This window comes from Prionailurus viverrinus, chromosome A2 (genome assembly GCF_022837055.1).
Source record: "Prionailurus viverrinus isolate Anna chromosome A2, UM_Priviv_1.0, whole genome shotgun sequence".
Lineage (NCBI taxonomy): Eukaryota > Metazoa > Chordata > Mammalia > Carnivora > Felidae > Prionailurus > Prionailurus viverrinus.
Genome location: NC_062562.1, coordinates 166,923,363 through 166,941,154, shown reverse-complemented (window position 1 = coordinate 166,941,154; position 17,792 = coordinate 166,923,363). Strand labels below are relative to the sequence as shown.

General features: G+C 57.6%; 1 protein-coding gene across 2 annotated transcripts; it reads right to left on the bottom strand.

The window, feature by feature from the left end:
• Positions 1-4,335: 4,335 nt before the first annotated feature.
• Positions 4,336-17,174, bottom strand: INSIG1 (insulin induced gene 1). Of its 2 annotated transcripts, XM_047844302.1 has the most exons (6): positions 17,026-17,174; positions 16,211-16,639; positions 13,761-13,885; positions 12,188-12,354; positions 11,739-11,838; positions 4,336-6,161 (listed from the first exon to the last, which is right to left on the bottom strand). In XM_047844302.1, exons 2-6 carry the CDS (start codon positions 16,611-16,613, stop codon positions 6,132-6,134), a joined length of 825 nt encoding a protein of 274 aa, XP_047700258.1. In that variant the 5' UTR covers positions 16,614-16,639; positions 17,026-17,174; the 3' UTR covers positions 4,336-6,131. The 2 variants fall into 2 exon arrangements, with proteins under 2 accessions (XP_047700258.1, XP_047700264.1); XM_047844308.1 differs by lacking the exon at positions 17,026-17,174 and having other exon boundaries at positions 16,243-16,637.
• Between the last annotated feature and the right edge of the window lie 618 nt (positions 17,175-17,792).

Genomic DNA, 17,792 nt, shown 5'->3' with positions numbered 1-17,792 from the left:
CTGTCATTTCCAACTATCTATAATACAGCGTGAATATCCTACCTTAGGATGGTTCGGATGATTTGGAATAGATTTCAATACACTTGTACTGGAGAAAAAAGGACTTTGGGTCTAGCTTGGGAGACGCCCAGAAGTCTGGATGAAGTGGGCAAGTAAGTATGCAGACGAGCAGGTCTCCTGTGCTTCTGGAAAAGTCAACGTTGTTGTAGGAGACAGGACACGAACAGATTTAGTATCTCGGGTTCTGGGGTCTGGGCCAACGTGTCACGGGACCGCCGTCCCCCCGAAGGCACGGGGGCAGGACATGTCCCAGCCTCCGTCCTCCCTGGGTGTGGACACATCGCTGCAGAGCCCGGCAGCACGCGGCATCCTCTCCGTGCTTCCCCGACCATCCTCTGTTCGCTGGTCTGCGTCTACGATTCCCCCCCCTTGGGCAAGGACACCCGTCCTGCTGGATCAGGGCCCACCCTCGTGACCTTGTCTTCCCTCGCTCACAACAGCAAGGATCCTCTTTCCAAACAAGGTCACATTCTGAAGTGTTGGGAAGAGGGAGGCTTTTTTGCGTTAAAGACGGGTTCATAATGTCAGGTGCCTGGGTGTTTAACAACCTCCCTCCCTCTTTCACTATTATGAAAACACCTACCGTCATTGTCATTCCTGATGGTTTTTTTTTTTTTTTTTTTCTTTTTTTTTTTGTTCAAATTTTTTTTTTCAACGTTTATTTATTTTTGGGACAGAGAGAGACAGAGCATGAACGGGGGAGGGGCAGAGAGAGAGGGAGACACAGAATCGGAAACAGGCTCCAGGCTCCGAGCCATCAGCCCAGAGCCTGACGCGGGGCTCGAACTCGTGGACCGCGAGATCGTGACCTGGCTGAAGTCGGACGCTTAACCGACTGCGCCACCCAGGCGCCCCTCCTGATGGTTTTAAATGACCAACAGTACACCTGCAAATTCCTGTATGTGCCTCTTAAAAGATGCAACAATTTCAATGAGAAGCCCCCAGACGGGGCTGCTCCGTGTGCCCAGATTTTTAAAAGGACTGGAAGCTTGCTGCTAACCCCATAATGGGAAATAACCTGCAGACTCTCCCTCCTTTGGACGCGTGAAACTCTGAAATGATCTTTCCCGTGACTTGTTGGCATGCTGACCTTTTTCCAGACGGCTCGGCCAGCTGGCGGGGCGTCCGAGGGAGACGGATAGTGACGTGTGATGGAGCGGGAGGACGCAAACCCCAGAACCGGCCCGACAGGCCGGACTTGTGGAGGGCTATTGATTCCAGCAGGCTGTCTGAGCAGGGCCCGCACCCCTCCCTCCGCACCCCCCCCCCCCCGCCCGCCCCCCCAGGCCGGCTGCAGGAACCAGGAGTCAGGGAGGAAGCCGCTCATTAGGGGCACAGCCGCTCTCCTCACCCAGAGAGCTTTCTCCCAGCTTAGCCCCACACCTGCCCTGCCCTCGTTGGGTCTTTGCAACAAAGGTGACTGACAGGAAACTCGGGGGCTGGTGATGCCAGCTGCTCAGGCTGGCGGGGGGCACCAGGCCCACGTGTGGGAGAACGAGGGCAGGCACGAAAGCAGGCAGATGGCCAACGAGGCACGACGTGAAGGGCAGCCTCAGGCCTCCCGGGAGCCAAAGCTCACAGCATGGAGCCCAGAAAAGGCCAGGCGTAAGGGTGTCCGTGTGCACGGGGGACGGGCAGGGGTGCGGTCAGCGGAGGGAAGGGGGGCTCCGGGCTCTAACGACTTTCTTTTATTTATTTATTTATTTATTTATTTTTTTAAAATTTTTTTTCCAACGTTTATTTATTTTTGGAGGGACAGAGAGAGACAGAGCATGAACGGGGGAGAGGCAGAGAGAGAGGGAGACACAGAATCGGAAACAGGCTCCAGGCTCTGAGCCATCAGCCCAGAGCCCGACGCGGGGCTCGAACTCACGGACCGCGAGACCGTGACCTGGCTGAAGTCGGACGCTTAACCGACTGCGCCACCCAGGCGCCCCTCTAACGACTTTCAGTCAGCAGCCACAGCTGCCCCGCATTCGATCCGGCCAGTGCAGCCGGCTGTGGCTGGCGGAGGCCGGCGGCGTGGACGGCCCAGCGCAGCCCGGCCCGGTGCCGGGAAGAATCACCCGCGGTGCCGCCCCCCTCGCTGACGTGGGGCGCGTGGCAACACGGCGGCCCAGGGCAGCGAGCCAACGTTTCGTCACGCGGACGTGACCGCTTGCCTCGGAGGAGCCCTCGTGGAAGCGCCACCGAGACCCTAGCGAGTTCGGGATGGCGTTGGCAGGTTGGCGAGCCCACGCGGGAAGGGCCGGGCACGGCGGCGCGTGGGCGGACGGGGGTCCGAGCGAATGAATGAATTCGTTTACTCGGCATTCCTCCGGCCGAGTGTCCGAGGCCAGGCCAGGCGCGGAACAGGACGGCGGGGCAGCCTCCCCCTGGCGGGCTCACGGCTGGCGAGGACAGGGCCCTGCGGCCCCAGGAGCTCCAGGGATGGACGTGCTGCGGGAAGAGGGCGACGCTGGCCGAGGTCTGAAGGATGAAAACGCTACACCGCACAACCGCAAACGGACGGCCTCTCAGAGACACAGCGAGAAGACTCCTTGCGTGGACTGAGCGCGTGTCTTCCCCGTGCTCCCGAACTTGAGAACGTGCATCGGAAGGAACAAGGCGCCGTGGCGAACTAGGAAAACAGGTGCCAAAACACTTCGCCAAATTCAGTGTCCAATAAACGGACATGGTAAAGAAATACCACTTGTCGGGGCGCCCGGGCGGCTCAGTCGGTTGAGCCTCTGACTTGGGCTCAGGTCATGATCTCACGGTCCGTGAGTTCGAGCCCCGCGTCGGGCTCTGTGCCGACAGCTCGGAGCCTGGAGCCTGCTTGGGATTCCGTGCCTCCCTCTCTCTCTGCCCCTCCCCCGCTCACACACACACACACACACACACACACACACTCTCTCTCTCTCTCTCAAAAATAAACGTTAAAAAAAAAAAGAAATACCCCTTGTCACGTGGGCCATTTTGTCTTCAAAATCAGGAGTCCGGCAGGACCCCGCCCCCGCAGCACTCTGCCCACTTGTTCTTTCCAGCCGACCTCATGCCCAGCACTCGCAGGTGTTTCTAGAAATGCTCGGGTAAATCTCTCCGGCGTGAATCTCATGAAGAAAATCCAGAGCGCCAGGATTAGGGGTTGGGATTGGATCCGTTTCATGTGTCTTTCTCTACATATTTTGGCCGTACTCAGGGATCAACAGGAAATCCCTCCCGTGGCCAATTTATTGCGCATCAACCCACCTCCTTTTCAAGGGCAAGCCTGACGGTAGCTTCGTGGGGAGTGGGCCAGAGTCTTAGCGCATAATATATATTGGAGCCGAATTGTAATGTCTGTATTAACAGTTCACAAGATAAAGACAAAAGCTGAAACTCTCGTACAGCGAGGGTTGTTAGGTCTATCTTAACACACGAAAGAGAAAAGACAGGTTTAGATTTAAGCCGGTCCCCTTCCCTTTTTACCAGCACGGTGGTGGGGGTGCCTGGAATTCAAGGCCAGGGCAGTGCCGGGACACTGGGCGACTTGAGTCGGGTGCCGGTCTTCCATCTCCAGAAACACTCTTTACGTGAGGTTACAGGTGACTCTGAAAACCAGCTGAGTAAACACAGCACCTTCGTGCCCGTCCCGGGTTCCCGCACTCAGCCTTGCTCGGGCCTCCGACAGTGGAGACGAGGAATCTGCGTGACTGGGTGCCCGGCCCGTAATGAAATGGGACGACAGGATTCCTCCCTTGTTGACCAGATGGTCCAGGAAGCGCCCCACTCCCCGGACTTCCCCTCAAACACAGGTATGGACGGGGTCGGTGTGGCCGATCCCATGTTGGAGCCACATGAATTGGACTCAGGCAGCATTTGGAGTCTCTGTGGGGAGGGACAGGCCTGCCATGCTGGCGGGCACTCAGCACGTTCCCCTTCTTCCCGGGCTCTGTCTGCTGGGAGCCCAGAGCCCCTGGGACACCCATCTGAATGGGGAGAAGGGGCCCTGTCACCCCAAGACCGACCGTGCACAGTGCTCCTGGGAGAGGGCAGAGGAAGGCATAGCAGGTGCCTGGCTTTCCCCGAGTCAGGGAGGAGGGCAAGGGGCGGGGGGCGGGGGGTGTGAACATGGCCACTACCGCCTGTCGCCTTCCACCGTGACAGAAAATACACTCAAGTGGGGTTTTCCCAAGAGGCTGTACAGAAACGTAGTCAAATTTGAAGAGCTATAAAACAGTTCTCCATTTCACCTTCTAACATCCTACAGAAAAGCCCCCCTCGCCTTTAAAGAAAAACCCATAAATATGATGGTTGGTTTTGAACCTTTAATAAAAGTAACAAACGAATGGAAAAAGAACACAACGCTGAAAACTTAGTGCGAATGTGAACCTCACTAGATGTCCATATCTCAGATAGTGCAAATTTTGTTCATAGTATTTTACATTTTTACAAACTCAAATCACTTTGGTTCATATACTTGCTATAAAGTATTGGCAAAAAAATTCTTCGGATTCACATTTTTTTGGCTACATTATTTCTAACAGAGATTTACTTCCAGTTTAAGAGAAAAAAATACTTATTGTTTGTACATGATCAAGTATATTTTAAAGATTCAATTACTGCTTTCACCTAATAACTTCCGATTTTTCAGAAAACGCGTAGGGGTCATTTCGAGGTGCAGAATGGCCCCGTTTTCTTTTAGACAAAATTCCTTGAAAACAAATCAGCTACACAGCCACCGAAAATTTACTCCAAGGCGTTTTTCGCAGAACAAAGGAACCACAAACCCATCGCGCGGACGAGGCCAAGCACACGTGGCCACAGGCGCCGAGGGCGCCGACCCCCGTCCCGCCGACTGCCTGCGTCTAGTCAAAAGGAGTCTCTTCATGAAATCGCTTCACAAAAAAATTTAAAACAAAAACATTTAAATTGCAAAGTACAAAAAAGGTAAATTTGTCAGTAAAAATTACAAGTCTACTAAACCCACAAAACTGGAGTATTTCAAAGGACCAGGGCTCAGTGGAGGGCACAACAGAGTAACTTCATAACTGAAAGAAATTATTGCTGAATTTTGCCTCCATGCAGCACTGAAATGAATGGAGAATCCCTCTTTAACATCTCATACGTTAAAAAAAAGAAAATAAATATTTAAGAGAATACAAGGCTCAGATTGGTTTTCAGATACATTGCACTTGAAGTGTGAGACCCAACCCTCGCCAAGCGGGTCTACTATGGTCTATGCCATTAAGTGAATACATTGTGCTCACCGAGATCTTTGAGTATTTAGAAACACCAAATGTTCAACGTGGTGATATGTGCACGGTTCTTTTTACAAGGCAATCACAGATTGCAAATTCCATAGGGCTGCGGAAAAATCGTCATCTCTGCTCTGGAGGATTAAAGAAACGACAGACAATTCTGGCTAAGAATACACGGCAGACAGGCGTTCCCTCTTAGAGGATTGTGGATTTGGGATGAAACTTCGCAAATACGGAGGTGAGAATTCCAGCAGGTCACAGTGGAGAGCCGCGGCCTTCGCTGCCTTCTGCGCTCGGTGAGATTGTCTACACAGGGCTCCGCGGGGGGGAACGAGGGCGCGAAGGGTCGCCGCGCCGCGACGGCGGGAGCGGGCCTCCCGGGGCTCCCGGCCGCTTCTCTTTTTACACAACCCTATTTAAAAAAAAAATCTCTTGGATAAATACGGTTCCTATTAGACCACACTTCACCTTTGTTAAAGCACCATCAAGCTATCCCTTGTGGGCACGGATACGAAACCAAGAGCTGGTAATTAGGCTTTAGTTCAAGGCTTTGAAATATGGCAACTTGCTTTTAATAACATAAATGAGATCGAATACTCGGGAAGCCGTGCCTGCCTGAACCCCCGCCCCGTCGGAGCGGACGCAGGCACGGGCGTGTGGCGCAGGTCCGCTTGGACATCGGCGGTTCCCCTCGCTTGCCGCTCTGGAACAGGGGACTTCTTTTTCCGGGAGTCACGGGGACAGTCACCCAATCTAAACAGATCACGGAGGAGAAAGATCATCTTTGTCACAATCCAAGGTCACAGGTTTTCTTCCCAAATCGTGCTTTTCTTCAGTGGCTTTTGAGACTCAGTCGCTGTGCGGCTTCTCGGGAACACCCTGTGTGGAGAAAGAGTGGCCGCTGGTCAGCACCACGTGCGTGCACACTGCAGGGAGCCCCGCGTGGACCCTGAGAGGCCAAGAGAAACCGCCTTGACGCAGGAGGTGATGGCGACGGAAGTGTGGGAGAGGGCGGCCCGGGCCCTCCTCACTGCCCCCGGCCGGGAGCTACCCGTCCCACCTGGCGGATCAGGGACCGTCAGGTGACACGGGCGTGGACAGCCCTCAGTGAAGCTGCTGTGCGGGTAGAGACCAAACCCACACCCGCAGGGAGGCGGCCGGCGGTGGGACGGGGCCCGGGGGCTGTGGCTCCCTGAGGTCTAAGGCAGCATGCTGCTCTGTGCAGGATGGGTCTGCTCCCGTGAGGGGGTCTCTGCCCCCCACCTGCACGGACCCCCGCTTCTCCGCTGCTCCTCTCCCCTCGGCCGCCTGGGGAGACAGGGGCCCGAAACAGGTGTTGCTTTAGGACGCAGAGTGACGACTCTGCCTCCCTCGACACAGAAACACTCTGCACCCCACTTCCTCACGGGACCCTCACCCGCAGGTGCCCACCGCCCCCCAGGCCCCGCCGGGGACTCCTCCCTGGAGGACGGGCGTCCCGCTGATGGATGAGCAGGGCCGATGCCGTTCCCGAGGCCACAAAGCTATCGACGGGCACGGGAACACCCGCGGCGAACACTTCCTGCCCTGAGTGTGGGGTGCCCGCCGGCCTCCCCGTCTGGCCACCAGGCCGCAGGGCTGACCATTACGAGTCAACTACAAAAGGCTGAGACCTTGCGTGTATCCGGACCCGTGGGGAGTGCCGTGGGGGTGTGGAGGCCGCCAGGGGTTCTGGGGTGCTCATTCCTCCCCCAGGGAAGCACGACTTCTGTTCACAACTGGTCGCCCGAAAGCATCACGAACTGACAACCACAGACACGAGGACGGTCCCGAACAAACGTCACCCACGGGAACCCGGGGGCTGACCCACCACGCGCTGGGAGGAGGCCCATGCTCCTGCCAAGACACGCAGAGAACAGGCCTGGAGTCCACGGCCCACGGGAGACTAAGATCAGGTCTGGCATTTCTGTATGAACACGAGTGACCGCTGGCGAGAGGTAACGGGTCAGCCTGGGCCGGGCACCGCACTCGCGCGACCTGAGAGCAGCGTGTCCAGGGGTGGGAGGGGCCGCGCCCCACGGAAGAGCCACGGGGAGGGAGCAGCGCGCAAGAAGCAAGAAGGGCGGTGTGGTGCGTACTCCCGCCCAGCCCGCCTCACACCCCTGCGCCCACCGGGCGAGCCGTTAACCTTCCCAAGCCTCCGTTTCCCCATCTTTAAAATGGGCTAACACCAGGTCCCGCTTCAAACTGTTGTTATAAAAGGTGAAATCAGCCGACAACGAAAATGCACACCCGTGCACGGCGAGTGCTAATTCACCCTCGAACAGAACACCGGCATGATCTGTGTTGCAGCTGATCGGGTCAATCACAAACAGGAAAGGCAAGTTCAACGCCCGAGGCCGGGGCAGCCCGGCGGCAAGCAGGCATCTACTGGAAGCAGTTTGAAGCCTTAGCTTTTTAAAAAACCTGAAGCTACGAATAGCGATAAATAGAAACTTCTATAAAATTATGCTATAGGGGCGCCTGGGTGGCGCAGTCGGTTAAGCGTCCGACTTCAGCCAGGTCACGATCTCGCAGTCCGGGAGTTCGAGCCCCGCGTCAGGCTCTGGGCTGATGGCTCAGAGCCTGGAGCCTGCTTCCGATTCTGTGTCTCCCTCTCTCTCTGCCCCTTCCCCATTCATGCTCTGTCTCTCTCTGTCCCACAAATAAAAAACGTTGGAAAAAAAAAAATTATGCTATAGACTCATCATTTCCTTTTCAACGCCGGGCTGACAACAAATACCACGCAGAAAAAGCCACGCAAACCACTGAACCACAAGCAAAGTCCACCTGTGGCTTGTGGACGTGGCCATCCTTCTGGTAATTACGTTTCTTCCTCAGGGAGGGGGCCGCGGGGAAGGACAGAAGAGGATTCTAGAACCCAGATGGAGTCGGGGCAGGGATGCACAGGGCAGGCGCCCCCGGTGACACTGGGTCAGGTGTGGGCAGGGCTGGCCTGAGCAGGGCCCCCGTCTTCATGTTCCTCACTCAAGGCATGTCCGTCACAAAAGCCCCACTTGGTGGAGTTCCTTCTTAGATGCCGCCCCTAAAATACCAAGCCGGGTTCATTTTTCACGCAAACAGCTCGAGTGCAAAGGCCTGTGGGAAAGAGACAGCTCGACCGAGCTGCGAGCAGGGCCCAAGGACGGGGCCGGGCCGGTCCCACCCGACACATCGAGCAGCTTCCTGGGTTTGAAGGGCGGAAACGAGTGTTCGAATTTTGAGCAAAGAGTAGGCCTGTTTTTACAGAAAGCTGTTACTTTTTCATTTCTTTGAAGAGAGAATAATTAAGGTCGTAGGTGCAAGTATCCTCTCTCTTTAAAGCACCTCTTTTAACTTGTCCTTTTAAAGGTAGTTGTGTCCTCGATGATGAAGCTTCCAGCAAGGGCCCACCCTGTCACAGTGTCGCCTTTCAAGAAGCCACAAGAGCGGTAAGAGCAAAGCTCCAAGGTTCACCACTCGGGGACCCCAACACACAGACCTGCAGAACGGGGCCGTCTCCCCCAGGCTGTTGGGGTGCACGGGCCTCAGCGCTGCCCTGGGGGCGGCCGGGGGGCTCACTCGACAGAGCGCGCTGCCCTGGGCGCCGCAGAATCGGGGCCGGGCCGCGGGAGGCACCTGCAGGCCCTCGACGCCTCCAGCCCATGGGGACCACCTCCTGCCAGTGCTGGGGGGTGGGTGGGGGTCAGGGGGAGAAGCCCCCCGAAAAAGGAGGCCCCGTGAAAACACAGCGAGGCAGGGAAACGTTTATTCGGAGCGCGCACCTCACCCTTTGGTCCTGACGCAGCCTGAGACCATTCGATTTCTGACACCCCCGATTCCATTCCCACAAAGAACACAATTTTGGCCTCACGCGCTTCTCTTGTTGATGCTGTGGCAGCGTGAGCTCAGCAGGCCGTCTGTGTGCCCCCCGAGAGGGCACAGAGGGCAGCGCCCTGGTGCAGAGTGGACGGGGCGGGCTGCCGGGCTCAGGGGCCCACGGCACCGGCCGCTGGAGAGCAGAGGCCCTTCCCCGAGCACCAACATAGAAGATGCACTGCTTTCGGGAGGGGCTGGCACACACACCTCCGGGGGTGGAGGCCAAGAGAATCGGAACGCAGGGACCCGCCGACAGACCGGGGCGGTGGGGGGAGGACCCCGCCTTCCACGTCCACGGCAGCCTCACGCCACGGTCGTGCCCCGAGTAAGCTGACCGGTCTTCAGGAGCCGCCGCGACCAGGCTTCCCTGCGACCGCACGCACGGCGTGCTCCACAGACCGTGGGACGGGTCCCTGCACACCTCGCCCGGGGACGACCACGACAGTCACGTTCGCGTCGTAACTTTCACGACCAGAAAAATCGCACTGTAAAGGCCGCGTGCGGTTCTCTCCAGAAGCTGCCACGTCTAACCGTCTGCACACCCTGCTCTCCCCATCCCCCAACTCCGGGGGCGGGGGGTGCTGCCCCCCAGGGTCAAGGGCCCACGATTCCGGCCCCCTGCTCTCTGAAAACCCACAGGACGAGGACCAGGCTGAGCCCCTGCCCTGGAGCCGTATCAGCGGGTGGCGGCCGGGGCGCCACTGGTCCCGGGGAAGGGAGCCCCGCGCTCCCGAGGTCTCAGCTCACCCTCCTTGCGGGCGGGACCCAGCGGGAAGGACTTACGTTCTCACGGGTGGAAAAAACAGCGAGCGAGCGGGGTGGGCGCAGAGATTTGATGACCCGGGAGGGAAGGGATCGTGGCCCTTCCTCGTTTCGACGTACGACAGGAACACGTCTTACGCTCATCCTGACAACCTGTACTTAATTTCCAAATTTGCACCCAAACGACTGCAGGGGCCCACCCAGGATCGTTTACTGAGACAGTCTCCAAGCGGTAGTATTTTCAAAGGTAACGATTTGCGCGACTCCTTTGAAAGAAGTTTCCTCCCACCGTTTCCAGCCGCTTGCAACTCGCACACGTGTGAAGCCTCCGCCTCTACCGAAGACGCGCTCACATCCTGAACCTGGTTCAAAAACGTCTTCGCGCACACGGAACACCGTCGACCTCAAATAACGACAATTCGCTGAATGTTATTAAATTTTAATTTTGTGAAGGGTTACCCTGGCTGAGGATGGTTTTGTCCTGGAAGCCCTATTAGGGGTTCTCTATGGAAGCTACCAGACTAAGAACCAGCACAAGCACCGGTGACCTGCCCGGGTCTCCTGGGGAGAGCAGCCAGGGGGGCTGGGAGGGGAGGGAGGGAGCCAGGGCACAGGTCTGATGTGGCGCTGCGGCCAGTGTTAACAGGACCCAGTCAAGGGGCACCTGGCTAGCCCAGTAGGTGGAGCGCGGGACTCTTCATCTCGGGGTTGTGAGTTTGAGCCCCATGTTGAGTATAGAAATCACTCAAAAATCTAGATGTAAGTCTATAGATACATCTACACACACACACACACACACACACACACACACACACACACGTGTCAAATCCTCTGATCCTCACTGTGAGTGCCAGAAACGGTATTTTAATCGAGTTCTCATTCTGGGGCGGGATCCACAGAACCTCCAGGGGTAGAGGGCGGAACGATGGACTCAGGAACCAGCGGGACACGCTACACATTCTATCTTTTTGAAATTAGTTCTATTTTTGTGAACCAGCCGAGTAGCCTTTAGACTCAGCTCCCACTGGTGAGTATCAGCACTAATAAATGCCTTGTTTTAAAAATAGCATGTGAGGGACCGAGATACGTTTTTCTGAGCAAGCCCCAGGGTTTATCTCTGAGGGCAATGGCCCTCAGAAGTCTCCGTGGTTTCCTTCAGTTCATTCTATTTAAGCCCCAGAGTCTAAGTCAACGCCAAGGAACGCTTATGTGTCCAAAGTGGATTTCCTCTTATTAAAGTGTTCAAATGCAAACTTTTAACTACGGAATAGAACTGCCATAATTATTCCCGACTTCATTTGCCTTTCCGGCTCTCAGGACACGGCTCCGTGCTGGAGGAGTCCATCTACCCAGTGATGGGGGGCAGAGGGGGGAGGTCTGCGGCGACGCGGGGCACCCCCCACGCCGCCCCGGGGCCACCTGTCCCGGGAAGGGCAGTGTTCGCTGGGCCAGGCCCCGACCCGGGCGCGGGGTCTCTGCGGCATCAGCGAGGGGCTCATTTCCAACCACTCCCGTTACCATCTCAGTAACTTTCCTCTGCCACTTTCCATGGAGAGCTCAGACCCGTCACCGAACAGCCCTGTAACAGGACGGGCTGCCCGGGAACCCTGGTTACTTCCTGGCTCATCACGCGTTTACAAATCCCCGAAGCTTCACATACCAAGGAACTGCCTCGGGACCATTAGCTACTTTTTTTCAAGAGTATGCTGTTCTAGTAACTGTTGTTCTTGAGTCCCAACCAGACATCCGTCAACACAAATCACACTGTATTACATAAAGCGATTGCAGCAGGCCAGCAGAGCTGATTGCTTCACGTACCATAGCCAGCTGGCGTCCTATGTTGCCCACGGTGACGCCTCCTGAGAAAAATATACAGGGCAGCCAGGAGCGGATGTAGAGGAAATCCGGGGACGTGTACCTGCAGAAAGAACAGAGGAGGAGACCTGTCTCCGGGCACTCAGCCTCCCCGAGTCGGGCTCGCCTCCGGGTGGACTGTCTTCACCGGGGAGGCACACGACACGACACAACACGCCGTGGGAGGGCCACGTCGGGATGCTGTGCTTGCCGCGACTGCTGCGTTTCCCCCCAGGTTAGACGGCACGTTTTTAACGTGTGCATCAACGGCAAATGCATTTTTGAGACTCTCCTGCCTAAATCGACGCCACGTGTGTGCGCATACAACCTGACCGCCCAGCCTGGCGGGTGTTTTTCATGGGAGTCAGGTGACAGCTCGGGGACAAAGGCGGGAGTCGGGAGCCCGTGCTTACTGATAGACGCCGTTATACACCAGCAGCTGAGTGATCAGCGTGGCCAGGAAGGCGATGGTGATCCCAAGCCCGAGGCCGCTTCTCGACCGGTCGAATGTCCACCACAGGCCCAGAGATAGGGCTGCTAACGTCAAGGAGAGCTGCACGTTATTGGCAAAATCCAGTTTCTGGAGGCGCGAGGCTAAGGAAACTTCAGCGACGTTTAAGGCCGTCAAATACAAGTCAACAACAACAACCCCCTCCAGATCCCACACGCGTTTGTGTTTTCATTATGTAGCATGAGATTCTCCATCCGACAGTCCTGCCCAGGCTGTGTCCAGATCTGCTGGATACAAGAGGGACGGCCCTTCTCTGATCACTGGGTTAAACCCACAATTCTACCCGGAAACTTTCTGAACGCCGCGGCTGCCGGCATTCTGAGCACACAACAACGTATTTTGCTGGTAAGCCACCTTGAGGCGCTATTCTGTTTTTCGTTTTTATTAGCAATTTGAACGGAGCAAACACTCTTCTCTTGGCGCCTCAAAGACACCTCATCAGTTGGCAGCAGAATCACACTTGCGCCTGATGGAGACACAGCTAGCTGCCTTTCATCACAACACTGCTGGTCAAGTGGTGAAAACACAGATTTGTCAGAGCTAAGCTAGCCTGTAACACCCCTTCCTGAAACTCGTTTCAAGAAAATACAGGTAGCGCAGATTTAAGAATCAGTAACTCTAAAGTACCTTTCCCTAAAATTTCAAGATAGGACCTAGGCTTCCTAAAGAAACCCCAAATTTCTGAGACCTGGTACTCGATGGCCTATCTTCCTGAAAAATGCACTTAACAACAGACACGTAACATAAGTCTGTGCAACATACTCCACCCGTGGACTCTGGAAGTTTGGGGACCTTCCATTAGGAACCCTACTCCGGGGGCACCCGGGGGGCTCGGTCGGTTAAGCGTCCAACTTTGATTTCAGCTAAGTCCTGATCTCACGGTGTGTGAGACTGAGCCTCGTGCGACAGCACAGAGCCTGCCTGGGATTCTCTCTCTGCCCCCCCTCCGCTCCCACATGCACACACACACTCTTTCAAAATAAGTAAATAAACTTAAAAAAAAAAAAAAAAAAAAAAAGGCTCCTCCAGAGAACACCACGTCGGTCCCTGAAACTTCATGGTCACGGCCAGGGAGGGGGTTCTCCCCAACCTCTGGAAGCAGTGGCCCCAAGAAGAGGAACCCCCAGCCACCGGTCACTGGGCCACAGAAACCAGATCTTCACAAGGGAAGATGCGAGGTAGGAACCTACGAGCAAGGAACCAACTGCAAGGAACCAGAAGATTCTGTCTGACAGAAGGCAGAACAAAGAAGTCCACTCTGCTTCTGGTACTATTTTGACAGTCTCCCTGCACCATTTCGAAAACTCTGAAAACTCTCGCTAAGTATAAACCAAGCGGCACGCTTTAAAACGGAATAGCTGGAAGGAGACCATTCAAGTGACCCATAAAGTAAGACGCTCGTTGAAAGTCACAAAACGCTGCAACACGGAACCCACGAGAATGCTCTGGACCCGGCACAACCCACTGAAGGATACAGCACTGGCGTGGTTGATGCCAACGAAAACCGCTACGCAGCGCATTACGCTGGCCCACTCTCTCTTGAACTTGTGGGGTTCCCCAAGGTGACTGTCGATGCACGGGTACAGCAAGCCGACAACAGCTGTTAAAACGAAACAAAACAGTGTTAGACTGTGCCAGCTTCAAGGTGATAGGCTTTCCACGTGGCAATTGTTAACATATTACTCAAATCAGTTCTTTCCCTAGAAAACGTATGTGCTACAGAATACAGTATTTTAATTAAGATTAACTTTACATTTTTGTTGTCCTTGAGAACAAAAGGATCACACTGGCTCTGACGGGACCCGGATCCTCGTGTTTGTTTTCTCATGTGTAAAGTGATAAGGGTTATGTAACTACAAGAGCTTACTGTGGTCGGGAGGAGTTAGGGAGTTTTTACAGACACGGAACTTTAAAGCATGGGATCGGATAAGGAGAATTTAGACGGGGGAAGGGCGTGGGGTTCCAGGCCAGAAGCAAAGCGGGCTGCTGGGGGTCCAGGCCCACGGGAGCGACTGTGGGGCACAAAGTTCAGCTGGTCAAGTCACTGAAACGCTGAGGCTTGGAAGCCAGGGAGCACATCCACCTGGCGTCCTATGAAAGAGGCAAGTATTTCAGGCTCTTGAACCGAGAAACAAGAGGCTCGGTTCTAGAAACTCGGGTTTCAATTTCATTCGACATTTTCTCAAGGTCCAGTTTCGGAGATTTGAAAACTGGAATGCAAATGATTCTGTAACTTATTTCGCTACAATTTCATCTCACCTTTGAAGGTTAAAAGCGAAACAGGTACAAACATACAAACATACGAGGGGGGGGGGTAGTAAGAGAAATTGTGTTTCAGGTAGTCCTGGAATTCCTTGAGGCTGCAATTGCAAAGAAAGCCTAAACTAAACGATTTCACTTTTAGAATCGAATTTTTGATTCAAACAAACCGCTGTACCAAATGTGCATGAAAAATGCAATCTGCATCTAGGCAAGTATCTCAAAAAGGATATTTAATAGTAAGCTATGGGGGCGCCTGGGTGGCTCAGTCAGTTAAGCGTCCGACTTCGGCTCAGGTCATGATCTCACGGCTTGTGAGTTCGAGCCCCGCGTCGGGCTCTGGGCTGACGGCTCGGAGCCTGGAGCCTGGTTCCGATTCTGTGTCTCCCTCTCTCTCTGCCCCTCCCCTGTTCATGCTGTCTCTCTCTGTCTCAAAAGTAAATAAACGTTAAAAAAAAAATTAATAGTATAGCTGTGTTACTTAAAGGTTTAGAAAGGCAAAGTAGGATCCTAAGTTTTTTTTTTTTTTTTTTAACGTTTATTTATTTTTGAGAGAGAGAGAGAGAGTGTGAGCAGGGTAGGGACAGAGACAGAGGGAGACACAGAATCAGAAGCAGGCTGCAGGCTCCCAGCTGTCAGCGCAGGGTCGGACGCCGGGCTCGAAGTCACAAACCTCGAGATCGTAACCTGAGCGCAAGGCGGTCGGACACTTAACCAACTGCGCCCGCAGGCATCCCAGGACCCTACCTTTCTAAGAACAAAGATGAAGACATTCTGCCCGCGGAGTAAGTGCAGTACCCCCCAGGGATGTGTCCTCACTAGAACACAGCTCCCCATTCCCAGTCCTGGGCCCTCCGGCGGTTTTCAGGGAGCGTGCTCAGAAGGTGCTGCGTTTCATCAGTGCGCCGCACACACACCCCGACTGCGGGCAGGCAGGGCGCAGAGGTGTGAGCAGTGGCCCTGCTCTGTACTGTGTGCCCTTAGACCCGGTCGCTTAGCCTCTCCCTGTGACTCAGTTTTCACATCTGTAAAATGGAGCACCGGCAGAGAGCGCTGTTGTCAGGCGCGAAGGAAGCAAAGCGCAGAAGATCTAAACTAATAAGCAGACCGCGAACGCCGGCCCGGCTGCAAAGCAAGCAGCGGGGCGCCCCCGTCGCCGCACCTTTGCTCCGCGCACCGGAGCGGGCCCCTGCGCCGAGGGCAGGGGCGGGCTCAGCGGAGGCCGCAGCCCGCACCTGGCGAGTGTCTGCCGGCCGACGGGCGCCGCGTGACTACAGAAGCAGCAAGCGCTCTTCTGGGCCCGGATCGGCCGGGTCTTTCTACGCGCGCGGCCGGGGGAGCGCACCGGGCGCGCGCGCCCGCCCGCAGCTGACAGCGGCCGGGCGCCCCCGCACCTGACCCGCGCCCCGCCCCGCCCGCCGGCCCACGTGACGGTTTGTTTTCGGCGGCCCGCGGGTAGCGTGTTGGCGCGCGCGGCCAATGGCAGCCCGGCCGCGCCGCTCACCAGTTCCGCGGCGGCCAATCCCCGGCGGGCGGCGGGCTCCGCGCGCGGCCCCGGGGCCAGGTCGGCGGGAGCCCGGCCCGGCGCCCCCGCGGCCCCCGCCCCTGCGCGCCCACCTCCCCCCCCCAACCCCGGACCTCCCCCCTCCCACCCCGCTCCACTCACCGGCCGCCGTCCCACAGCAGGGGGGCACCCACCAGGCCGAGGAGAAGATGGTGGCGATGACCTCCTCGGGGAACAGGGTGACGTTCCGCTGCACCTGCAGCAAGTTGAGCACCAGGGCCAGCACGACCCCCACCGAGAACAGCACCAGGCTTCTCTGCACCAGGTGGTGGTGCCAGCTGCCGGGGGGGCCGCCGCCAGCGCCGCGCCCCCCCGGCCCGGGGCTCCGAGGCCCGCGAGCCGGCGCGGGGTCTGGGTCCGGGCCGCGGCGGGCCGCCAGCGCCGCGGGGCCGAGCATGTCCCCCACTTTGGCCGCCAGCCCTCCGGGCCCGGCTCGCGGGAGGCTCCGGTGCCTGGCGCCCTGAGCACAGGAACAGCTCCAGCAGTGGTCGTCCAGCCTGGGCATCGGTCCCCGGGCGCCGGCCGGCGTTCCTGCAGGGGGAGGGGGCGGGACCCCGTCAAGTTCACGGCCGCCGGGTGGGGACGCTACCCCCACCCCCCTCAGCCCACCTGGCCGGTGCGCCGACGGGGGAGGGGGGCGGCCAGGTGTCCGGAGCAGCTGCGCCGCTCTGCGCGGAAGCAGGGCACGCACCTCGACTGCCGGCCCGTCCAGCCCGAAAGTTTCCCGGACCCCGCCCGCGAGCTGCGCCAAGTTCCCGGGGCCGGCGGACGGAGGGGGGCACTGAGCCGGCCCGCAGGGGTCAGGGGTGCAACCCCGCCCCGGGGCCGGGCCGGGGGCGCCCGGATCCCCGGCTCCCGACCCGAGCTCGGCGCCGGCCCGCATCGACCCCGGGGCATCCCCAGCGCGCCCCACCTACCTGTCCGAGGGGCGCCCGCGCGCGGACTCGCTGTGGAAAGTGGCTACGGCCCGGACCGCTTGGAGTTGGGCCCTGGGCGCGGGGCGCGCGGTGTAGCTTTTAAGGCGGGCGACGGTGGCGGGGCCGCGGGTCACGTGACCCTGCCCGGCCCGCCGCTTGGGGGCGTGGCCTCCGCGCGCCCCGCCCCGCCCGCGCGCCCGTCCGCTCGGGGTCTGGTGAGGCGGCCGCGGCCAATCGGGGGCGGGCGGCCCATATGACGTCAGCACACGCCACCGCCGCCTCGCGCCCGGCGCTGGCTCGGGAGCGCGGACGGCGGGCGGATGGACTGACGGACCGAGGGGGCTTCGGGGACTCGCCGGCCGGGCCTGGGTGGGAAGAGCGGGGCTGGCCCGGAGCGGGTGGGCGGCATCCCTCGGTTGAACAACCTGGGCCCTCGATCGTCACGTAGACGTGGCCCACTGATGAGCTTCTCCTGCTGACCTGGCCCCTCCACTGGGCGGGCAACAGGTGATCGCTATGCACCTGCCGAGTCACCTGACGATGCTCCGACCTCTGTCGTGTGGCCGGCTTCCGTGGCGCCGGCTGGTCACCACACCTGCTAGTTTACGGCGAGTGCACTGGTGCGTGCAGTGCCCCGGGGCTCGGAGGCGCGCTGCTCCGCTGTGTGTGTGTGTGTGTGTGTGTGTGTGTGTGTGTGTGTGCGCGCGCGCGCAGGCGTGCGTGCTGTTGAAGGTGCATCGCCGCTTCCCCGCGGCAGAGCGGTCCTC